Below are 25,595 nucleotides of genomic sequence, written 5' to 3'. Positions count from 1 at the left end.
AGGGAACCTGACTTTTCCTGTGCATCCAGGAATTAGGTATGGAGCAATGCCTGTATACAAAACTTGTTGAACAGCATTGAATCACAAACTCAAGCCTTTTCTAAGGCTTTGGGACTCCAGGGGACTACGGTGAGAACCATTATCCACAAATGGAGAAAACTTCTTTCCTGGGAGTGGCCAGCCCCCTTCACGTTTTTTCTTTTTTTCATATTTGTCACACTTAAATGTTTCATACTGTCAAAAAATTTTTCTATCAGACAATGATAATCTAAATAAAAAGTGCAGTGTTTAAATTATTTCATTTATTTTTGAAAAAAGCCATCTAAACCTACCTGGCCCTATGTGAAACAGTAATTAGCCCCTAACCCTTATACCTAACCCCTAACCCTTATATCTGGTTTTACCACCCTTAGAGGCAACAACTGCAATTAAGTGTTTTGGATGACTGGCAATGGATCTTTCACATGGCCCTGGAGGAATTTTTGCCTTCTGGTCTTTGCAAAGTTGTTTCAATTTCTGCCACACTTGAGGGCATTCAAGCATGAACGGCCTGTTTAAGGTCATCTCAATCAGATTTAAGTGCAGACTTTGACTTGGCCACTCCAAAATCTTCATTTTTTTTTTGGTCCACCAGGTGGACTTTCTGGTGTGTTTCAGATCATTTTCCTGCTGTTTAACCCAAGTGCACTTGAGCTTGCCGTCACAATCTGATGGCAAGACATTCTCCTTCAGGCCTTACTGGTAGAGAGCTGAAATGATGGCTCCATAAATTATGGCAAGTGGTCCAGGTCCTGAAGCAGCAAAGCAGCCCCTGACCATTACACCACCACCATGTTTGACTGTTGGTATGATGTTCTTTTTATGAGATGCTGTGTTAGTCTTGCACCAGATGCAACAGTACACACACCTTCCAAAAAGTTACAATTTTGTCTTGTCAGTCCACAGAATATTTCTCCAAAAGTCTTGTGGATCATCAAAATTGTTTTTTTGGCAGATGTGAGATGAATCATTGTGATCTTTTTGGTTAGCAGTGGTTTTGGTTTTGAATCGCTTCCATGGATGCAATTTTTTCCCAGTCTCTTTCTTATTGTTGAGTCATGAACACTTACCATAACTGAGTCAAGTGAGGTCTGCAGGTCTTTAGATGTACTAGTTTCTTTTGTGACCTCCTGGATGGGTCATCAACACATTCTTGGAGTAACTTTTGGTTGGCTGATCACCCCTGGGAAGGTTCACCAAGTTTTTCTCCATTTGTGAATAATGGCTCTCAAATCTGGAAGGGGCAAATACTTTTTCCCAGCATTGTATAAAGAAGTATTTCCAAAGTGTACCCCCCCCCCCCGCCCGCCATAAAACTCACATAATATACCACTCTTTTTTTTTAGTTTGTTTTGGTCTTGTTTGTAATGTGTTTATCATGGAAAATCTCTCCTTTTTTATCTTTGAGCAGAGTCAAATATGTCCTGTTGTTAAGTGTCACTGCATCAGCCTGTCTCTGCTTGAATACCTGATTTTCAACTCTGCCTTCTCCCCAGTGAGTCATACTGTGTTTGCCTATTGTGTCACCTATTATAAAGTTAAAATGCTCCGACCACTGGGAGCTATAAAATGTTGATTTTAACAGTGACTGATTTTAATTAGTCACTGCTGTGGTTTGGCTCTGGTCCCTAAGAACTCCCTACTGGATGCCTAAAGGAGAATTTGATGACAGACAACAGCTGGAGACCACAAAATGTGTCCGCAGATGTTGTGGCTCAGGAAGAGAAACACAAAACTCATAACCATGAAGACTATGAACGGAAGGAAAACCATTGTTCTATCACTGCGTTCGCCGTAGACATGGACAGACGAGAATAGAAACAAGCACCCCTTTAGACGTTTTAGGAGGGAAGTTTGGCTGATTTCCCCATTCAGACAAGGAATCTGACAGAAAACAGACAGAGGATGTGATGTTACGTCTCAGCTTGGTTTTCCTCCTTGTTTTGTTGACCTAGCTGGATGCCCTTGAAGAGGAAGTTGTGTTGTTATCTGCAGGGAGGGATGATGGGGGGTGTTTTCAGTGTTGTGCTAACATGCTATCGGAGAGGAAAGTCATGGAGAAGGACTCTCAGTTCTGTCACTGGCTTTAAAACATGACTGAGCATAACTGTTTATCTTTTATAAGTTTGTCTGCATCACTGGTTATTAGAAAGAAAATGTTTCATGGCAGTAAGACATGAGGAGTGTAAACTACACTTCCAAGAAGACTACTAAACAGACCAAATGCAAATTCTTTATGGTCACATATCATGAAATGCAATATCCTAAAACATTCAGCCTATTTGCTGAGTGAAGGTCAGTTCTTACCAAAATGATTTTTCCATGAAAATATTCATTTTTGCCCAACCTTTGGGTCCTATCAGCTATTTTGTCCAAGCCAGTGACATCCAACAAAAGGACCAAGAAAGGGGGTCTCAGCTCATTCCTAGATCCCTTGTGGGAGATTTGAAAGCCACACGGTTTGTCAGTTGCACTCTGGTGAACCCTTCTCCTTTTTTTGACATTAAAGAAACATGTAAAAGCAATTCTGTGCCCAAAATAGGGGCTGAAAATTATAAACAATGACCTTCTCCAAGTGAAATATTTCCCTGCGTGCCTTTGTAAATGTTCCAGAGGTTGTCATCCTGAGCATGGCCATATAACCTAAACTCCAGAGGCCTTTCCTTATCCATAATGTCCACCCACATTGTATATATTTTACTAAAGCCTGCCTGGCCTGTCTTAACTGATCCATGTGAGGGTATTTTAACCTCCCACACTTCATTTCCTTGCTCATTTCCCTCTGCTGTTGTACAACAGACTCAGCTAAAGCCTCACTGTGTTCAGTTATAATAGTAGGATGATGTTTTTATCTATGTGCCTATGTTTCCACCTGTTCTTCCTCTGTTTCTTAACCAGTTGATTCAAATAATATATAAACCAATGATACACTTGAATTCTCACTAAAAGTAATGGATTAAAAGTTTGCATTTTGATTAAACCCTTAAAAATGTCCACATCCAATTTAAATCTTTTAATCTGTTTTGTCTTGGTTACATAAAACCAAATATTCAACAGCATAACAATTAGCATACCTTAGTGTGAAGCAGGATGTTATTACATATTGAAATATTGTTGTTTAAACCTATTGAAACAACACTTCTATGAATAAACTCAACAAATGCAGCTGTTTTAAACCAAACCACCAATATAATTTGGCTTACAAATCACAGTAGTACGATGATAGCTAAGGGTTGTGATTATGGGCACTGTTGTTATTTTAGCATTCTTGATTCTATCTTGATGGCATGTGGCTTTGAATTACAGTCAAGGGCCAAATATTTTCATCAGAAGCAGCCAAAAGCATCTTTCTTTCTTAAATTTTTTCCTTCTTTTTTCTATAGAGATTTTAGGTTGACTTATGAAAAGAAAGTCCCCCACAATGTATGCCTGACAATGTAAGAAGTACTATGATGGGACAAGAGGAAGCACTGGGGTGATTTCTGAGGTTACAGTGTTAAGTATTTAGCAGATGCCTTTGTCCAAAGTGACATATATCTGAGAGTAAGTACAACACAAACAAATACCTAGAGAAGAGGGAACAACATCAGCAAGTGCCACAAAGTGCTTCAAATACTGTTGGACACAGGTGCTGCCATGCAGTGTTAACGGCAATGCACACGGTGTATAGAAGCTTTTCTTGTGAGATTTGTAGAAAACTTATCAGCAAGGGAGGAGCATGAAGCCAAATGGCCCTTTGTCTATTACCTCCAAAATCTATTCAATGACATGGAGTGAACTAGGGATGCACACCTTAGCCAGCTAAACTCAGATATTAAATTAGCCAGCATAAGATTTACATTAAGGATTTAAGTCATTATCCATCATTTTTTATAAACCCAAGCCTGAGCTCCTGGTCAAATGCTCTTTAAAACTTTAATGAAGCCTATCGCCAAAAGCCACTGTAGCTTCGCTTAATTGCCACTGCCTTCATGTCTGAGCATGTCTGAGCAGAATTCACCATAAACTCAAGAAGCGTAGCATTTAGCATGTCTTCAGAACAGCATGATATGGTAATAATTTGAACTAGAAAAAGGAAATAAAGTTGTATGTAGGCTGTTTAGGTTGTACTTGTGTATAAACCTTTTGATGATAAACCTTTTTAAGCACGATATTAAGCTGCAAAGAGGAACGAAGACTTGAGGAGCTAGCTGCTAACTTTAGCCATGCTCTAGTACGCATACCAGCCTCGTGTCTTGTGGGGCTTTTCCATTACATTGAGCGGCTTGGCTTTACTTAGTTTGACTCCCAGTGCAACAAGGGATTTGCATTCCACCACAGTGGAGCTACCTGAGGGTGTGCAAGGGGCTGATGACGAAGCGTTTTGGGTTGGCGTTGGATGGCGTTAAATAGCTGCACTTCAGTAAGTATTGTTTGGTTCCATCAGAAGAAGGAGAAGCGCTGGTTTAGCTGTCCCCTCAAATCATGCCTGCCCATGCTGTTTTCCCAAGATATTTCAACGTATGATGTTGTGGATGCCACTTAAACATATCTGCGAGGCGTCTCCAAATGATGATGAACTGCTGTGACATCACTGCAGTGCCTTCAAAGGGCTCTTGAGATATTGTTGTCAGAAGCAAGGGTTGACTATGAGGCCCAGTAACCTTTGATGTCCAAATCTGACCAGTCCATCCTTAAGTCACAGTGGACATGAGTCCAAAGTTTAAAGAAAATCTCTCAAAGGGTTCTTGATATCTCATGTTTAAAAGCATGGGATAGCATTGGGCCAAGAGACCTTCACCTATGACCCATGGCCTCCAAAATCAAATCAGTGGGTCCTTGAGTAAGGGTGGACATGAGTGCAATTTTTTAAGAAAATCCCACAAAGCATACCTGAGATATTGCACGTTTGATGCCTCAGTGCCAGCTCTGGCAATAAAGGCATAGGAAGCTTCATAAAGAGACAATAGAGATGGGATAAGGTAATCCTGTCAGAAGATTTTTATGAGAATTGGTTGTTGCCCATTAGTCAATGTTATGTTTGATTGTAGTTTAGATCCTGTTTTCATGAAGCAAACCACCTATTCTTAGCTTTAGGTAAAAGAAATGGGAAAAAGCTTTAATAATAGTCTGTGCTATCATCTAATCATTTCTATGAAACATTCACAGATGTTGAAGAATGTATAGAGAAAGCTAAAGTTTCTCAAAGAAAACTTGACAACTTCAAGTTTTTGTCACTGATAACAAAAAAGCTACATTGGAGGGAAAGCGGTGCTCAAAAAGAATAAACTAGATAAATGATTGGTATTTCCTTTTAAACCCAGGCCAAACAAAGATGAAAAAGCCCCTGAGAGCCTTTGAAAGGGAGAACACGGTTTCACTGCAGCTCCCAACAATTAATATTGTTTGGTTGTTCTTTCTCAATGCCAAATCGCCACAGGGGGTTTCACACAAGAATGAGGGGGAGTGAGAGTCAGACGTCACCAAGCTTTCCCTTATTAGTGGGCAATGTTGTAAGAGGAAAGTGGTTATATCATTACCGGACTTCTTTATGATTAAGCAGCCATAACCCCACTAAGTTAAAATGTTCACTGAGCCCTTTCTCTGCATGGGGGAATGGCCTTCTAACTGTGGAACATTTAGGACAATATTTAACCATTAATTATTGTGTGATGTAAATGGTCTTCATTCCTTGGAAGTGTAAGGTTAATCTTTTTCAAAGTTCCCAACAGCAGCTCTCTCCTCCCAGGCTGATTATTTCTTATCTCCAGAGACCATTTTTCTATTTAACAAAAAATGTGTAACGTACTATAAGAGACTGCCTAAATATTTACCTCCTTCAAGTCAGTATTTAGTAGATGTACGTTTTGCTGCAGCCCTTTTCAATTTCAATTTTGCAAATTCTCTGTTGGATTGAGTTTTGATCTTTGACTCAGCCACTTCAGAGCATTCACCTTGTTGTCTTTAAACCATTTCTGTGTAGCTTTTGCTGTATGCTTCGGGTCATTGTCTTACTGGAAAATAAATCTTCTCCCAAGCCATAGTTCTCTTACAGACTGAAAAAGATTGTCCTCCAGAATTTTTCTATATTTTGCTGCATTCATTTTATCCACTGCCTTTAAAAACCCTCCAGGGCCAGCTGCTGAGAAGCATCCCCACAGCATGATGCTGACACCACTGTGCATCACAGTGAGGATGGTGTGTTTGTGGTGAGATCATTTTGGTCTCATCTGATCAAAGAATTTTATCCCTCTTGACCATGGTGTCCCCCATATGCATTTTAGCAAACTTTAGTGGAGATTTAATATGAGGTTTCTTCAACAGTGGCTTTCTCTTTGCCCCCCTCCCATAAAGCTTTGACTGGTGAAGAACCCCAGCAACAGTTGTTGAATGCAGTGTCTCTCCCATCTCAGCTGTTGAAGCTTGTAACTCAGAGTAGTCATAGATGTCTTGGTGGCCTCTCTCACTAGTCTCCTTCTTCCCCGGTCACTCAGTTTGTGGGGATGGCCTGATCTCAACAGATTTACACGTGCCATGTTCCTTTCATTTTCTGATGATGGATTTTACTGAACTCTGGGGGATGTTCAGTGCCTTGGAAATATTTTTGTATCCATCCCCTGACTTAGACTTTTTAGTAATATTTTCTATGAGTTGCTTGGAGTGTTCTTTTGTCTTCATGGTGTCATGGTAGCCGGGAACACTGATTAATCAGTGACTGGACCTTCCAGACACAGGTCCCTTTATACTACAATGACTAGAGACACATTAACTGCACTCAGGTGATTCCTATTTCACTAATTGTGAGACTACTTGCACCAACTGTCTGGAAAGAGACAACCCCAGTTTATTCCCACTATTGCATCAGCATGTAAATGTGTATGAACTGGATTAGTTGATACTGATGGTCACTCCATATAGAAACCTTCATAATCAGTGTGTTAATGTGGAGTAAATCAAAGTAAGCTCCAGTCTATTAACTATTTGTTTTTTCAAGATTTAAGTCTATTTATGTCCTTTTCTTAGGATAACAAGGCTGGTTTTCCCAAGATAACAAGGTAACCCCTAGAGAAATTGCCACAATTGCTGTCATGGGAAAATGCAGTTGAATAAAATGTATGCAGCATGTCCTCCCATAGCAGCTGTTCTGACATGACAAACATGCTTGTTTGATTTTGTTTCTTTTTTTCTGTCAAGTTTTGTTCCTCTAAAGTTGAAACTGAAACATTATCTATCAAATTAATTTGAGTTGCTTAAAATTTGCAGAAATTTGGGTCATGACAGAGTCGGGTAGAGTCAGGTCCTGAGTCTTGACCAGTTGAGAATCATTGTCCTACAGGTCACTGGTAGCTTCTCCACTGGTAGGGTAGCCCAGAAGGCACCTCATCATGTGTTATCCACTGGAGGAGCCAGAAGTGGTTCATAGAGGGTCCTTTATCTCCAAAGAAGGAGAACTAGGAAAGCCCCTTGACTACATTTTCTCTTCTGGAGGGCCACCATCCTTCACCTTTGAGAAAACAGCAACAGTTCACCCTAAAGAAAGGGAACCCTTAGTATGTTTTGTATAGCATAGAAGGGGACTTTATCACATTTGACCATATCAGGTCTCCTTTGGTGGCAAGTTGTCAATATTTTTGTCAACTGGACGGATAGCGCTGACTTCACTTCATCGTGTTTTCTCCAGAGAAGAACAAAAGATTTTCTAATGGAAAGTTACCCTAGAGGTGATTTTAATCCCATTTCTTGCACATTAATGGTTATTCAAAAAAGACAGGGTCTGCTCGAACTTAATTCTAACCCTGTGTTAAAATATCAACCATGTTGTAATATGAGCCTACATTGGCTGCTTGTCTTTCTATTCCAGATACGTTTCTATGTTCACATAGCTCGTCATAACCAGCACCTCAGGACAAATTGACTTTGCAGTCCCTTTGTTCCCCTAGTTTCAGCCTACTGTTCTCTCTCTCTCTCCAGGAACAAACACTAGAAAAGGAGAGCTGAAATGATTTCAAGAATCTGTTCACAAAGTAACTCTAGAATAAAGTTTTTGCTTCTGCTGATAATATTCTGTACCCTCATTTGTGTTAAGATTGTTAAGGTTTTCCTGGATCTTTTGAATCCGTTGTAGTGTTGTAAAAAGCTCTAGTTGATCTTTATTTCCCAACTGTTTATCCAAAAACTTAATCCTCTCCTCTATCTGCTTTCTCTCTCTGTCTAAGTTATCTCTTTCCTCCTCCTTCCTGCTCTGTCTTGTCACGGATAGTGAGTGATGAACTGTTTCTGTGAATCCTCCTTTTCACAGGAGGTCAGCCAGGGAAAAACACCATGAGTGACCGATTTGACTGCAAAAACTGCCAAGAGTCCCTGTGTGGACGCAAATACATCCAGGTGGAGGACAAGCCTCACTGCATCCCATGCTATGACCGCCTGTATGCCAACACCTGCCAGGAATGTAAAGAAATCATCGGTCATAATGCAAAGGTGAGTTCATTTTGTACATTTGTGAAAACTCATATGTCCTCAACTAATGCTCATGCAGCTCCTGTAAAGCCTGACAATATTATAAAATATTTTTAAAAGATTAATATATTAAAGTATTTTTTAAATATTAATTGGTTTTGAAAATGTGAGCAATCCCACAAATGATGACTAATATGACAGACTGAACTGTTTTGTTCTTAAAATGTGTGGGGTGCAGTGAGCTGACCACCACAGTACAGAACACACTAATTAATTGACAAAAACAACCAGTCTCCACTCTCAAAACTCCAAATCTTGATCCTGATTATCACCTCCCAGCTCCAACAGCTTTTTCTCTCAACACAGCGGTGTATTTAAATATGACATACTCCTCAGTAATCCCTGCTTGCTTTAATGCTGAAATTCCACACTGCTGCTGCCAGCAAAGCTTAACCTCCTCCACCCCAGCCTCCTCCTTCATAGCATAAAGCTTGTTGCACCCTCATTTTAAGATTCATGCTACTATGTATTCATTACTTTTGAACTACTTTTATTGATTCAATGTGGACTGTCATAAATATTTCTATCCATATGGGGGTTTCTGACCATATGCTCCCTGGAAAGTCAAAGCATGCAGCTTGACTAACCCAGGGAACATCTCTTGAGGAGAGCCTTCTCTGCCAAGTAAAACTTTATATCCATTTTCCAATGTAATGTATGACAGGAGTGTTCCAGCTTCAAATAGTGTATAATTTTATAAGTGAGAGCTGTTTTTAATTTCTTACCAGGTGAGGGGCAGGTATCATTACAGTGACTAGAAATCATGTCACAATAGGCACTGTTTCTGAACAAACCACCAGATTTCATGTTTTTCAGGCATGGGAAGACCTCAAAAAAGCCCTGGTTTGACTTATTTTATGTTTTCCAGGTCAGTAGATATTTGAGATAACCAAATATATATGCATATGTGTGATTTTTGTGATGTATTAATTAGGTAACAATAATTCAGGTTAAAAAAAAATCCCAATCATAGTTCTTGGTAGTCCGAGCTGACATCTTCAAATGTCTTGTCATGATAAAAAATGGTGAAGATTGCAAAATAATTTAGCTTATAGTGATTTAAAACAGGAACAAAGCAGTAAATCCTCAGCTGGAGCCAGTGAATATTTAGCATACCTCTGGAAAATGAAGTTTATTTATTGCCCTGGTAGTCACTAGTTTACTTCTTTTGATCATTTCAACTCTCGCAAAGGTATGAAGCATTCTTTTAAATGAAACTACCGTTTATTAAATTGTTTACTCTAACCAGAACAACTGCAACATTAAGATTTTGCTTTAATTATAGATGCATAGGAATATAGCAACATTTTAACTGGCTGTCCTTCCTCAGGGATCCCAGAGTAATTGCTTCTAATCTTACTTAAGGATACTTTTACTAAAGTGAAACTACACGTAGAACTTTAACTCATAGTGCCGTACTTGTATGCTGCCATATTGCTGCTTTTCTCATGTTAATGTTGTGAATATTTTTTCCTCTACTGAGGCAACAAACTTCTTACTGCTTTTTAGGAAAACCAGCTGTTGTTCATAGAAAACCTTGTTCTACTGACATGAAATGGCCTGCTTAATTCCCTCTAAGATGCCCAGAAGCTCTAGTTAGTGAAAATTGAAAACTCAGTCCCAGAGGAAACACCCACAGATGCCATGAGGCCTTCAGTGTCCTGTAATTTATAAACTCCATGTGAGGGATTGGCTGTAAATTATGATCCTGCTTGCTTTGGCCTTCCCTCCTCCGCACAAGACATAACATCCATCCCTCATACTTCTCCATCCCCCTGCTGTAGATGTTTCTCTTACCGTGAAACCCCATGCCTCAAAAGTACGTTTTTCACCTCACACCGTTCAATGGGCCCATTGATCACGGAGCTCACTTGAACTGTAGATGAACTGGAAAACAAGCAGCTGTTGGGATGGGTTCACAGTGTGTGTGATTCTGATTTCTAAAGAAAATATCAGTGGAGGAATAAAAGAGAAAATAAGTCTCTGATTGGATGTAGGGTGTTGTAGATAGCTGGATAATCCAGGTCAGTTGTGGCAATCAAACAAAACACCCACATGCCTGAGTTCAGGAAACTGAGTCTGTGATTGCTAACCTCCAAGCAGATGGCTGCAGCAAACTTCCCTGTAAGGACAACTACAAAATTTACCACAGCTGTTTCTATCAACAAGATGTGTCTCAATTTCGGGGCTGCATCTTTAAGATGGGTATTTGATGACTAAATTCATCACAGCAGCGTCAAAAGCTGTCCCATTTTTAGGTTTCCCTTAAATGAATACTGCAAATTCATCATTCTTTTTCCTGTATCAGCAGCTAAATCACACTAAATCTTGCTCCCCTGCACTTCTACAGTATGTCAAAGTTTGTAAGAGTGTAACCACTGTGAAATAATCAGAGATAAACAGCAGATTTCACAGCATTAGCCTGTGGCTTTGCCTTTTCAGTATTCAGTCTTTTTTGATTGTCCACTGCTGTTAATCCTTCAAAGCTGACAATAGCCAGATTCCATGTATGTCATCAGGCAGATCCACTTTGCAATCTGAAACGTTTGGGCCTAGTCAGAGAATGAACAGACCAATTATTTTGAGAACAAGGTCATGGTTTAGTTGTACTTCAAGCTGGTAAACAATGGCAAACAGTAAAGAGATTATTTTGGATGTACTATAGTAGTAGTTTTATTAGAAGTGGGCAACATTCTTATTTAAAGAAAACTTTAAACTGAAACTGAAAACTTTCTTGGTAGAAAAGATGATTTCGCTCTTCACTATGGTATGAGTTTGATTCACCGACTTCATTAACCTCTCCATTCATCAACTGACTCCACTGACCATTAACATGGCTAGCGACTGTCGGTTGAGCTTGGAATATGTTGTCTTTGCTCCCTGGGGTCTGGCATGCCCACTTCTTCATATGATTTGTTGCTCTGATTGGCCTGTAATGAATGTGACAGTGTTCACTCTCCAAGATTTTTTTTGCCCTTCCTGAACACTGACTATGGGGTGTTGACCACATGGATGTATACATGCTTTTGCTGTACAGCACGATGGTTGACTTGAGTTGTTTTTAGAATATAAATTTGACTTGTTTTCCCATCTCTTTAACTCTGTGTGACTCTCTTCTCTCTGCAGGAGCTCTTCTATGAGGACAGACATTACCATGAACATTGCTTCCGCTGTTTCCACTGCGACCGCTCTCTGGCAGACGAGCCTTTCACCAGCCAGGCCGATGCGCTGGTGTGCAGCGACTGCTACTGCAACGAGTACTCCTCCAAATGTGTGGCCTGCGACAAGATCGTCAAGCCAGGTACTGATAACAGAGACCGGCTGTTTGAGTTTTTCCCCCTCGCAGAGGACGTCACGCATCTCCTCAGGGAGAGCCCTTTGAGTAATCAGTCAGCCAGACAGAAAGTTCACACCCTGTCTTTGCACAGATAAAGAGGCTAATGAGTTTTTGTTATCTGGGGTGTGACAGCTCAGATGTGACAGAATGATTGTTTCCTTGCTTGGCTGAAAATATCTCTCAGCAGGGTTTTCTGCTCTGGGCGCTGTGTGACGACACAGGAGCAGCGGCAGTGTCGGATGACTGAAAATTACCCGGGCCTTGTGGGTCGTGTGGGATTCTTTCACTCACCACTTCTTCTGTGAAATGAGCAGTCTTTTTCTTTCGTTTCTGTTCAGCCTGGGATGTCTTTGAAAGCTGCAACCCTCGCCCAATTTTTCTTAAAAGTGCAGCCAAGTTCAAGATGAAAACATAATCATTCCTTTGGGCTCCATTTCAGGTCCCAAGTGTCGTAAAACAAGGCCAATGATTAAATTCTGATGTCCAGTTTCTGGGCTTTTCTGGCCTCTAAACCTGGTTTTAACGGGCAGTGGAGCACATCTACTTTAGAAGAGTAATGCAAAACCCATAGAAAATATAAAAAGCACTTGTATTGGTAGAAACCTGCATATGGCTCAAATGAAACCCATAGCTAAGAGAAATATACAAGGTAATAAAAACATGCAAATCACCTGAATAACAGTCTAAAAAGGAGACCAAAAGCAACATGGTTTAAACTACATAAAAAGCGGCGTTGGGATGTGTTACAGCTGTGTTTACCAGCTAAAGATCTGCTTTGTACTGCCTGTCAGATTATTTAGATGCAGAATAAGCTGATGTTATTGTTTGGTGATGGAGGGTTGTGTAAGAACAGGCTCAGCTGTCACACTGAATCATAATTTTTGGGTTCCTCTGAGCTTGTGTGAACACTCTCAGGTGTCATTCCAGTTCAAAGCTACAGCACTACAGGGCAAAGGGCACAGGTTTTAGGAGTGTCCTGAAAGGTGGGATAACTCAGCATTCTGAGATTTACTGGCTGTTTGGTATCAGCAGCATGTTCTTGATCGATTTTATCCTTCAAAAATAGATTATTTGTTGTTTACCCAGGGTTTTGTTTTTGTAAGTGAAGATAGTTTCTGCTGTCCAATATTAAAGTATCACTTAATTATCTCAAGTTAATGATGGTCACCACTCCCTATCACTCTTTGGCCTTGGTTAAGGTCATAGTCAAGTTATGCCTCTATTGTAAAACCAAACAATGATATAAGTTAAGTTGCCACCTAACTAGTTTTAAGTTAGGGTTTAGTGCATTATGACACAATGTAGGCATAGCCGGTGCAACCTGCCAACAGAGTATGTTTTGAAAAGTTGTCAGTTTTAGTCCTAATCCGCTGCATCTCTGTCTCTTTTTCCTTGCAGGTTCAAGGATGCTGGAGTACGGTGGCTCCACATGGCATGAGGACTGTTTTACGTGTCATGGCTGTGAGAAGTCGATCGGTGCTGAGGCCTTTATCCCAGACCAGAACAACTACTACTGTGTGCCATGCTACGAGGGCCAGTTTGCTCCTCAGTGCAGCCACTGCAAGAAGGTGATCCAGGCCTAGAGAATCAATTCTGATTATTAATGATGGAACTTGAGGAGCTGCAGTTGTTTTGCACTTTCACACTGGATTCATTTATTAAAACCAGAGGTTGCTGATTGGTTGGAACCTTTTCCCCTGAATTCTCGAGTCTTGAGCATGCAGACTAGGAGTTCTTTACTTTTAGTGATGAATGATCTTCAGGTTATGCACAAAGCAACTTTTACTGGACTACTGTCCTGACACATGAGACATTGACAGAGAGTTTTTAATGTCATATATAAATACAGTTTGATTTGATTGATTCTGCTTATATTCAAAATGTTACGGAGTTGCTAATAGTGAGGAAAATTATATTATGTAACCCATGTAATCCCAAATGGTTGGATAGATTGGACAACACATATTTACTGGAAAAGATGAAAAGTTATAATCCAACAAAAGGGTGATGACTGACCCACAGATATGACCACAGATCTTAACTCACCATGTGTTGCCAACCACTGTAATTAAACTAAATCAATTTTTATTGTGATGATTATTGGTGTTCTAGAAGACTGGAAGGATAGAGCAACACAAGAAAGTTTCATTACCAAATAAAAGACTTTAAGCTTAATTTATGACTTACAATTATCTACTAAACAATATAAATAAGAGATTTGGATTGTTTTTCTTCTTTAACCCTTGTTTACAGAGTGGTTAGGGAGCTCTGTTCAATGTTGTGGTTGGAATCCCATTAATATGTGTGCCGCAATGTGTTAGGAAATACATGACAATACACACTCTATTGTAAATCTCACCGTGTCACTTCATCCTTTTCCAAGTTATTCAACCAATCATCACATTATAGGATGAGCATTTGATAGGAGACACATCACAGCTGACTCTACTTGCTACCAAATTGCTAACAGATAAAAGTACATCATTGTTTGTGACATAAAGTGACACATTTTGTGGTCTTGTCTCGCAGCCTCTGACTAAAGGAGGGGTGACCTACAAGGACGAGGTGTGGCACAGAGAGTGTTTTCTCTGCACAGGCTGCAAAGCTCCACTTGCCGGACAACCGTTCACCTCGCAGGGAGAAAGTCCGTACTGCGTCAAGTGTTTCAGCAGCCTCTACGCCAAGAAGTGTGCCGGCTGCAACACGGCCATCACAGGTCAGTGGATCACATATAAACAAACACCAAATGTGAGTTTACTTGAGTAGATCAATAGACCTGTAGCCAGGGTAACTGTACTTTTTCTTGAGTTCAGTCATTGTGTATTTTATCCACCTCTGCCATGTGCTTCAACAGTCGTTAACCCCGCTCTGTGATTTTACATGGTCTTCCACCTTATCACTAAGCTTCTGTTGTTCCTAAATGTTTCAACTTTCTAATAATATCCCTTACAGTCAACTTTGGAATATCCAGGAGGGATGAAATTTAATGAACCATCTTATTGCAACAGTGACATCCATCACAGTACCACACTTGAAGTCACTGAGCTCTTTAGAATGACCTGTTTTGTATTACGAATCCTTGCAAATGAAGACTGCATGACTAGGTGCTAGATTTTATACACCTCTTGCAACAGGTCTGATTGAAAATCTACTCAGATCATCCTTTAGCCAGAGTGGAGATGTACAAAGTTTCAAGAAGATACTTTGTGTTCACAATAATGGACTCACAATATGGACAGACAACCTGCTCTCTTAGGCATACAGAGTCTAACCGTTTGTCATCTCCTGGTTCCTGTCCATCTTGTTCATCTACTATCACTAAAACACAATCAGTACTCTTCAACAAATTGGTAGAGGAAGTTAGGTGACTTAAATGCTGTCTTTGTGTCCCTTCCTCTCTTTGTGTTATGAGTACTTTTACTTTTGTCCAATGAATCCCTTCAACAAAAAGTTTTGTTTCACTTGTTGAATGAACTAGTAGAAGCAGACACTGTTTAGTCTGCATCATCTGCGGCTCAATACATGTGACAGCTAAGATATTTCAGGTGTTTCACATTAAAAAAGCCTGAGACAGATTTAAACTTTTCACCTGGACTGAAAAACATGGAAATAATAATACTAATTACACTTAATTCAAATAACAACTCCCCATGTTGGATTTAATTTAACTTCCACCAAAAAACAGGAAATATAAAACAAAAATAATGCACCACTACGGATAACAAGATCCTCTAAACCTGGCTTTCTCATCTATTTAACCTGCAAGTATTTTCAGTTCTGGCCAAGAAACTCCACATACCAGAGTTAAATGAGAACTTGAATGAGGTGTTTTAACCACAGCTGTAAACTAGAAGCCGGGAGGTCAACATAGCCGGCAGTTCCATATATAGCTCCTGCCAAAAGCTGATGTTATCTTGGTTTCATTTATGTCATGTGTGTAATGTTGCAAGGCTGTAATTAACCATTTTTTCCACCCCTTGTTAAAGATTCCTTCATTGCTTGCTCATGTGTTGTGTCTGTGTCTCACAGGGTTTGGAGATGGGAAGTATGTTTCTTTTGAGGACCGGCAGTGGCATCAGCCGTGCTTTAAGTGTTCTCGCTGCTCTGTGTCATTGGTGGGCTCTGGTTTCTTCCCCGACCGGGATCAGATCCTGTGTACAGACTGCAACACTGACGACTGACCAAAGCTAACTACACCTGTGCCTGACAAAAGCAAACACGTCTGACAGAAGCAGAAAATGTCAGAAACCTCCCTCCAGCACATGAACACTGCAATATTACTTATTCAGTCACAGCGAACAGCTGACACAAAGCTCAGTATTTGCAAATTGAACTCTCATTAGCTTTAAGTGCAAATGTTTGTATAAAGTCTGCAGAAATATTCTGCTTTACATGTAAGACTTTGTTTTCCTTTATTTAATGTTTTGCACATCTTCGACTAAAGCATTCATAGAAAAGTTACACATAAACCTTTAATTTAAACTTTTTGTTTAAGCATTGAAGTGTAATCCATTATTTTATATTAATTAAATCATGACAGCTAAATATAACAAACATCTGAATGTTCAAACCTGTGCCCATTACACATATTTATACTTTTTAAAATAGTATTCTGATGTGTTAATCTCCTGTTCCCATACTGCTTGCTGTATCTGTTTCTTAAAATGATTTTTAATATCTTTACTGGCATCTATGCAATAAAAATGTAAAAAAAAATGAACCATTGTGTTTTTCTTTAAGACTGAATAATCTAAGAATGACACCATGCATAAGTAAGCCTACAGATCATTTTCTATTGTTCTATGGTTTACAGAGGAAATTAAATGGCACCGTTCCCTGCTGTCCAAAGTTATACTATACTATATCTGAGTGTACTGCTCAGTAAGTATAAACATTTACATCCATGGGGCAGTTTTTTTTCAAGGTAGGCAATTGCTCGGGGCCTCACAATGTAGTCATCATAGATATGCATCAAATATGAGTTATCCGTCTACTGTCAGTGATCAAGATAAGCATATTAAATGTAAATAAGGAGCCCACAAAGCATCAAATTGGAGGCAGGATCGCATTAGAGGCAAGATCCTAGCCCCTCAAAATCCCAAAATGTCTTCATATTAAGCAAATTATAGTCAGGTAGAATCCCTTTCTACTTATTGAAATAAAGACTTGGAAGAGAACTGTTTGGTTAAATTGCATTTGATCAATAACTACCGACAGGAAGTTATATGCCTCTGAAAACTTACTAAATGTTGTTGTTCTGTGGTTTGCCCATTGTTTCCATAAGTCTAGTGCAGCACCTAGCCTTTTCTTCAGTCAAGACAACCTTTGAAATTTTCAAATATATCAAGTCACCTGAGTCAAAAAAACATGGCACTCCAGATGAACTGTTTCATACTTCATGGGATACATTTCACAATCATGCGGAAAACCTTGCATACAAGCTTTTGGGAAGAGGTGGACAAAACTCATGCCAGGGCCAGTCGGGAGAGTACAAAAACATCTCTTCTGCCAAGAGAAGCTTAAAATGTGGCTCTTTGGGCTTGTTTAATACAAAAATGTGGTCTAGTTCTGATAAAACTGCTGCTATACTATAACTACATTCAAGCGGATTGTTCCACTGGTGACAGCCATTGCTCTCAGCTTCCAGTACAACTGAACCCCACCCATGGCTACTGCCTCGTTCTTCTCAAATGACACTGATTGGTCAGGTCCTTTTTCAGACCTGGCATAATCGTTTGAGACTGCAACCTTGCAAGAAGGATTTGCCTAATGACAGAAATGAACTCTGGCTAATCCATCTGCTCTGCAAGGCTGTCAAAGTGCATGGTTAAAAAAAGCATTCTCAATTCCTGTGAATGCTAAAGGATTCACATAGTAATAGAATTAACATGATTAATCTCAAAGGCACCCTCTTTAAACAATTAAAAAGCCTCTTTTTTCAAGGAATGACTGTGGGCCCTAAAAAACACATTTGTTTTTTGGCATCAAGCCTTTATCTTCAAGGAAGTTGACCCCTAGAAGGACTTAAAACACAATTTTAACATTTCTCACACCACAAACACTTGCTGAACTGAAGACAAAATGACATAACTTGTGTGTACTGGTGTGAGCCTATACATTCGCTGACCCCCACACTGACTCGATGGCATCTGCCTGTCAAGCTTGGGTTACAGGAGAAGCTGCACAGGCCTTTTACCTCATTTTGTCCTGTAACTCTGATTAGCTGTAATAAATGTGACAGGCCCAAAGTTTGTCCAATCACCTCCAATTCAAATTTTTTGAAAAGTCCTACAAGTCCCAGGTGGCCTAGTGGTTTTTTAAGGTATGCCCCCTGTGCGTGGGCGGCCCGAGTTTGATTCCGGCCTGTGGCTCTTTCCTGCATGTCTCTCCCCACTTCTCTCACTCCTGTTCCCAGTTCTATCCACCGTCCCCCTCTATCATTAAACGCACTAAAAAAAGCCCAAAAATGGAAAAAAAAAAAAAGTCCTGCCTGTCCTCAACACTTTGTAAAGGAGGTTTTCCAGATCAATTTGAAATATGTCCTGCAATGGATATGTGAAACAGTCTATCTGGCACATCAGGTAAGTCCGCCTCTGCAATGGTAGATGAATAGTATCTTAGCAACTTGCTAATAAGATAGCAAGTGTTAAGTTATATGTTGAATGATGAAAAAATGGGAAAAAAATTTACATTACCTAGCTGTACTGGTCCAGCATTGAGAAATTTGATTTAGTAAGATTTCAATCAGACTGACATGTTAATATGCATTTAATATAAGAGTTAGTCAAACTAGCACAAAATAAACTGTCTTACTGCAGATATATATATATATATATATAGTGATTGTTGTAATCAAAGTCAAATTCTGTTATTATTTTTTCCTGTCTCACCAATACAACAAAATCAAGCAAGACATTTTAATTCCTCTTGTTTGATGTTTCAAGTGAAAGTAAATAATTCCTTATCTGATCCTTCAGTAAGCTTGCTCTGTCTCGACTAACTCATCCTAGACTGAATTAGGGAAAAGGTTCCTCTGAAAAAACCCTCACCCAATTTCCCAAAGATGTTTTTCCATTGGTAGTCCCATGCAGTCTTTACTGAACTGTAACTTACAAAATCTACAACAACATTTACAGTTCAGAACCTCTGCACTGATCTCCATGATTGTGTTTATACAGAGGCTCTGTCAGGCTGAAGTCCACGTCAGGAGGAGGGCAAGGACCAGCTGACAAGATGAGGGACAAAAATTTCATAAAAGGGGCTTTGTTTAAAGGCAACTCTGATCTGTTTGGGCTCAATGACAGCTGAAATACCTTTAACTATGTTTGAAGCTTTACAACTAGCTCAAAGAATATACACTCACCAGTCACTTAATTAGGTATACCTAATGAACTGCACATCAACATTAATACATAATCAGAAATCTTGAAATGTTTATATTGGATGCCTACAAATCATCAAACGTGACTCTGTTTACAGGGGACTGTGACACCTTTTCTAATAGTTGCCTTTTGCCATTGACGTTTAGTGTTATATTTTTGTTCTGGTGTGAGAAAAATGCTATAACCAAGAACTCCACCACATCCAAAACCTATACAAATTATGAAACATTTATTATTCTAATATGAATAAAAAGATATAGAATGGAAAAATAAGTAATATGCATGGATTTGGCCCTGAGAGGTGCTAACGTAAAATTATGGGCACTCTCTGAACTCCAGGCGCCCAGCATTCCCTCATAAACTGAAAAATGTAGCCATCCAGAAGTGATCTACATTCCTGTTACGTCCTGCTTTTGATCATCTTTTATGAGCATGCGTAAAAGTGTTGTCTTGTTGCAACAAGCCTGTCTTTTTAAGTATACACTGTTAAAATTCTTATCACAAGATCAACTCCAGATGAAAAATACAAGAAAAAAACCCTCTGTGGTGTGCTGTTACTGTATGTGTTTGAACTTTTCCCATGACTCCTCCTGAAATATTTCTGACCTTGTTTGTGGGGATAAAGGCGAATGGTCTTGTTTGGTCCCAGGAGGAGGACGAAGGAGGAGGAAGGATGGGGTTGAAGCTCCTCGGTGAATATTTAAGATTTCACGTCATCCCTTGCTTGGACTGCTCAGGGGCCCAAACTCTGCTGGAACTCTTGCTGGAGGCTGTGAAAGTAATTAGACGACATTACTGCGACTGACAGACCGCAGAAGAAGAGAGGGGGGCTACGCCTTGCACGAGACCCTGCAGCCTCTCCAGTATTGTAAATGCAGATTTTTTACAGTCATCCAAAGTCTCTTGGAATCCACATTTAACATATTAGTAGTGTCAAAACGTCTGTTTCAGTGTCACTGTGAATAATAAAGACTAAAGAAGAACCCTGAAATTACCCAAACAGATTAATCATTCCCCCTTTAGGGTTTCTAAAGAGGTAAATAAGTTGGCCTCATAGCCCTGATTTTCAGATATATGTTTTTCCTCCATAACAGAGGTGTGTACACTTTTTTCACTGAGGACCACATGTCAAAAATAAAAGAATAAGTTGGCCACATTGATATAACTCACCCACTCAACAATAAACAAGTACATCTCTGTGAGAAACAGCCTGTGTTGCCCTGTAACATTGTTAAATAAGCTCACCTCTCTGTAAACAGTTTACATGGGGACTATTTCTTTTGTTTCAATAAAAGCAGCTGACAGGCGCATCTGTGGTTCATCATCTTTGTTTTTGGTATACTTTGTTGATTCTGTTGTTAAAAACTAAGCAGCATAAAAGAAATTCAACAAACCTCCACTGTTTAAGGTTGTCAACATTTTAGAGTCAATACCACACATTTTAAACTATACAATCTCAGTTATTCTATTTATGAATGCATCAAATAGTCTGGCAGATGTTTTTGGGAGACATAAAATTACTATTGTTCTATTTTCACTGGAGCCCAAGACAAAATTTCCCAAAGGGGACAGTAAAGGGTATCTTATCATATCGTATAACACATCACGTGACAGAAAAATCTGAGCTTTTGCCTGCTTTGGTCAGAAGGGGGAATCTCATCCAAGATTGTCCTTTTTAACTTGTAGTGTATACCCCTTAGCCAGTACTCATCAGCTTCTCAATCGAATTCAAGTCAGGACTTTGACTAGGCCACTCCAAAACCAATTTTTTCGTTATTTTTTTAAGCCATTCAAGCGTGGACTTGCTGGTGTGTTAGGATCATTGTCTTGCTGCACAATACAAGTCCCTTTGAGCTTAATGTCATGAACTGATGGCTGGATACTCTCCTTTGGGTTTTTCTGTTAGAGAGCTGAACTCATGATTCTGTCAATTACGGCAAGTCATCCAGGTCCTGAAGCAGCATAGTGGCACCAGACCATCACACTACCACCACCATGTTTGATGGTTGGTATGATGTTCTTTTTTATGATTGTTTTTTGTTTTGTTTTTTTGGTAAATGTAAGACAAGCCTTTGTGTTCTTTTTGGTCAGCAGTGGTTCTGGACTTGGATCTCTCCCATGGATGCCGTTTTTGCCCATTCTCTTTCTTGTTGAATCATAAACACTGACCTTAACTGAGTAAAGTGAGGCCTGCATGTCTTCAGATGTCATTCTGTATTCTTTTCTGTCATCTTGGATGAGTAATCAATGCTCTTTTGGAGTAATTTGGTTGACCAGCCACTCTTGAGAGGGTTCACCACTGTTCCAAGTTTTCACCATTTGTGAATAATGACTCTCACGGTGGTTTGCTGGAATCTAGTCAGTTTTGCATCTGATTGAACAAAATGCTAAAGTTAAAACGGCCATCCGTATATATATATATATATTTTTTTTTGATATAAATTATGGTTGAGAATTTGTTAAGTAAAAAAGAAATGTTTAAGAATCTCCATCAAACCTGTATTTCAGACTACTTTATAAGAAGATACAAATACAATGCCCAGGGTTTACTTTACTTCTTCATTGGGGAGTTCAAACAACAACATGAAAATGACATCACAACACAGCAGATAGGAAAACTTCATTTCCAGTAAAGGTCAGTCGGGCTGCAATTAAACTGTTTGCAATATTCTGCACAAGGATTCATTATCCACAGATGTTGTTTGTGTCGTAGATGGCCTGTTATTTGACTGAACACACATGTTGGTTATCAACTTCACAACAAGTTCATCCATTGACATCAGAGAGCTTCTCAGAAGAGCTGCAATGACTCACCCTTTGGATACTCAACATCCTAAAGGAAATGTCTGAAACTGAAGAGCATCTGGTGGCAAACCAGATTCCTTTAAGCACTAAACTACAATTTATACTTTACTCTTGAAAGAGAAAAGGACATAAAGTAGAGTCATTCAGTTTACCTTGAGGAATCCTCTTTGGCTCTGAGCAGCTCTATTAAAGCTTTGCCTTGGTCAGTTCTTTCCAGATAATTTCCCTAAGTGACAGGAAATAGAACAAAGATTGCTGTTAAGTGGAGAAACACACATTGGACATTTATGCCTCATTACTCACACACCCTGAAGTTAAATGTGTGGAATGTTTTCTGGTGCGAGAGTGTGAGTTTCCAGCCAGATTGCATTACGTCGTAGGTGATGTTGAGCACTTTGAAATGTGACTTGTGAGTGAGTCATTGGCTGACATAGTAGCTGGTCCTATTCACGCTTGCTGCAGTATCTATGTGTTGGATGGCTAAAGTAGACATGGGAGGAGGTGAGGAAATGATACACCACTGGGAGAAAAATGTGCAGTATGTCTCCAAACCTGTGTTGATGCTCAGTGCACTGTCATTAGCAATGAATCAGTGACCCAGGTAAAGATGTAGAGGGGCCACAGAGATACACATGTAAACAGCAAAATCACTTTGAGTGTACCCACCTATTTTTGTGTCTCAATAGAATATACCCACTTCAAAATAAAGAGTATATCCAGTAAAGAGTATGAAAATTAAGAGTACTTCTGCACTCATCACAACACCACTGGAGAAAGGCTAACTTTTTGTGCTGTTTATGGCTTTGCCAAGTGGTCAGAAAAGGGAGACAAAGAGCTACTTCCGAGTCATGAAAAGTTGTCGCACATAAAGGCTGCTGTTTCTCTGCAAACCTTTTAAACTTTATAGTTTAACAAGTTTGCAGAGAAGCCTTTGTCTAAAGCCAGGAGCACTTGTTGTACTAAGGTCCATCAAGAGCTTCAACCTACTAGAACCTTCTTTAGCAGAGTAGACATGCAAGAGAAGACCTAATAAAAAACATTTATTGAAATGTTCATAACTGTGGTTGTTTGCTTCAAGCTACCAGCAGCATATGTTCTGCTGTGGATTGTACCCTTCTGAGGGGTCTGACATTTATGGGTAAGTTAAATGTTCAAAGTTCTGGTAAGCATAAGGGGTGTAGGTATGACCAACCAGCTCCCTTCTACATGTCTTGGCCCTAAATTAGGCTACCAGCACCTGTCATGTGGATATTTTCGCCTCAATTATGTAAAGTGGAGGGAGACTGAGAAGCGCTGTACATATGGCGATGTTGACAGTACCATGGATCTTGAAGGGAACATGAATATTTTAAACAACCTTTGTGGCAGAAAACCAATTCAGTTATTGTTGGTATATTTTCTAGAAATAGCATGTAGAAAACGTAATGCTGGTACTAGAGAAATTGTCATGATTAAGCATCTTCGAGCAAAATGTTGTCATGTTTTAGCATATTATACTGACAGTGAATATCATAATTGCAAGATAAGATAACACTATATTGATCCCCAGAGGGGAAATGCTGGCATCACAACAACACAAGAAAAGAAGGGGATAAAAACAGAAAAGGATCCAAATAAGAGAAGGCAACTTAAATAAACCAAACATTTAAAAAAGATAAAACATGAGGTATATACATTTGGAATTTGTGCAATAAAGACAATTAAGGTGACAATTGTTGGTTTAAAGTGGGACGGTACACTTACTGGCAGCCTACATAAAAACATATAGGTATATGGACAGAGCAGTTTGATCGCATTATGAATATTAATATTTCTTGTGAATATTTATGTAGTTGTAGGAAAAGCATTCAAGTTAAAAGTGCAATAATATAACATAATATATCGAGTATTACAATGGTATTTTATATCATAAATGCAACCTCATATATCATTGTATGAAGCGATATATTGATATATTCATATAAAATCATTAATATAATACAATATAACATACTATATGATTATAAAACTGGATATTATATGGTATGGTCACCAAGTAGCATTTATGGTTAGTATCAATAGCAGTAGGCTATATTTTAGATATGAAGAATAAGAAAAATCTGTGGGAATGACAGCAGCAGTACCAGTTAAAACAGCATAGTGCATAAAGTAAAACATGATATAATTAGTTCATCCTGTAGTACTATGAATGTCTGTTGCCAAATTTCCATGAAATCCGTCAAATTTTTCAAATATTGAAATGACAGCAACCTAAATGCCATGAAAAGAAATGTTTGGGGATCAACAGCAGACTTCTTACTTTTTTAGGATTAATCCCACAGCGACCAGGAAGGGTGTCAGAATTACACTGTAATGTACCCACTACTTCAGCTGAAATAGTGTAATATCTAAAGTAGTGGACCCAAACAGCCACAAAGCAAACCACCTGCCAGACTAGCAGAGCAACAAAAAACAGTCTTTATGTCATTCCTGCCAGATGAGATGTGACTTTGGGATGTGGAGCAGCATGAAACCGAGGACTGCATTCCTGGGATGGACTTTTTTCCAGTCAGTCTCTCCATCATCCCGGTTTCTCAGCATATCTGGATCCTCGGGATGCCTCTCTCCATCCTCCCTGATGTGGAGTATAAGGCCTGCTCTGACTAATGTGCATGTCACTGCCAAGAACTTCGAAGTTTTTAGTCTAGAGGGGCTCTGAAATGTTTTTCATCAAAAAAATGGGATGGAAACAGAGAAGTCTCTTTGAAATAGCTTTAAATAAATAGGTTGACACTTTCCAAACAAGTCAATTCATAAAAAGATGAAAGGAGGACTGCTGGGTACCAAATTACAACAGCAATAAATCAGCGTACGTTAGTGACCGTTAACTGTTGGAACATGTTAACACAGCTAGCTGGTCTTGATAAATTGTGAACAACGCTCGAATTCGTATTTTTTTCTAATCCAAATACAAAGAGAAGCGTTTTCATTTTATTTCTGGTTCCACCAATGAGTTGGGTCATTTCTTAGCCTTCCATTATTGAGAGAACCACAACAGCTTTGTCACGTCTTAGTGCTAATCAAAACTTAGCCTGCTAGCTCCGTTTCACACACTACACCAGTTTAATGATCGTCTCGCAGTTGGAAAACAAGCGAATTTATCACAGGGAGAGACTTAGAAGTATTGGGATTCATTCACCGACATTTTTCCAAGATTTTCCTCAAATTTGTTCTTAAACCTACAAGAGTTTCATGTTCTTAAAACACTGAATTGTTCTTACCTGTGCACTTAAACTGATGATTACCAGGTGCTCCTTAGATCCTTGTCAGCACACTGAAACGTCCTATTTATGCCCATATAAGGACATACAAGAGCCGTGTCAAAGACTGAAAGTACAGGAGTGAAAGAAGAGGAAGCACGATATCTGTAACCAAAACAACTGCAATACTTTTCATAGTTCTGACATGGATGTTGTACTGTGCCACAGGCCTAACTGCTATGTTATCTGTACTGTGCCCTTCAAACACTGCATATTTAATCAATACTTTACTATATT

At 39.3% G+C, this 25,595-nt stretch overlaps 2 protein-coding genes across 2 annotated transcripts in view; one reads left to right on the top strand and one right to left on the bottom strand.

Moving 5' to 3' along the window:
* fhl3b (four and a half LIM domains 3b) overlaps positions 1 to 16,592 on the top strand; it is a 28,054-nt gene extending 11,462 nt beyond the window's left edge. Inside the window, exons 2-6 of the mRNA XM_041809000.1 lie at positions 8,318 to 8,496; positions 11,662 to 11,836; positions 13,271 to 13,440; positions 14,402 to 14,588; positions 15,902 to 16,592. Of these exons, the coding sequence (XP_041664934.1) occupies positions 8,341 to 8,496; positions 11,662 to 11,836; positions 13,271 to 13,440; positions 14,402 to 14,588; positions 15,902 to 16,053 (840 nt within the window). The 5' untranslated portion in view covers positions 8,318 to 8,340 and the 3' untranslated portion in view covers positions 16,054 to 16,592. The remainder of the gene's footprint in view (positions 1 to 8,317; positions 8,497 to 11,661; positions 11,837 to 13,270; positions 13,441 to 14,401; positions 14,589 to 15,901) is intronic.
* The window catches only part of ppt1 (palmitoyl-protein thioesterase 1 (ceroid-lipofuscinosis, neuronal 1, infantile)), a 56,537-nt gene extending 31,168 nt beyond the window's left edge, over positions 1 to 25,369 (bottom strand). Inside the window, exons 1-3 of the mRNA XM_041808998.1 lie at positions 25,320 to 25,369; positions 22,212 to 22,285; positions 19,861 to 20,024 (exon numbers count right to left, since the gene is read on the bottom strand). The gene's annotated coding sequence lies outside the window, so the exon portion shown is untranslated. The remainder of the gene's footprint in view (positions 1 to 19,860; positions 20,025 to 22,211; positions 22,286 to 25,319) is intronic.
* Between the last annotated feature and the right edge of the window lie 226 nt (positions 25,370 to 25,595).

This window comes from Cheilinus undulatus, linkage group 16 (genome assembly GCF_018320785.1).
Source record: "Cheilinus undulatus linkage group 16, ASM1832078v1, whole genome shotgun sequence".
Classification (NCBI taxonomy): domain Eukaryota; kingdom Metazoa; phylum Chordata; class Actinopteri; order Labriformes; family Labridae; genus Cheilinus; species Cheilinus undulatus.
This window is presented reverse-complemented; position numbering and strand designations above follow the sequence as displayed.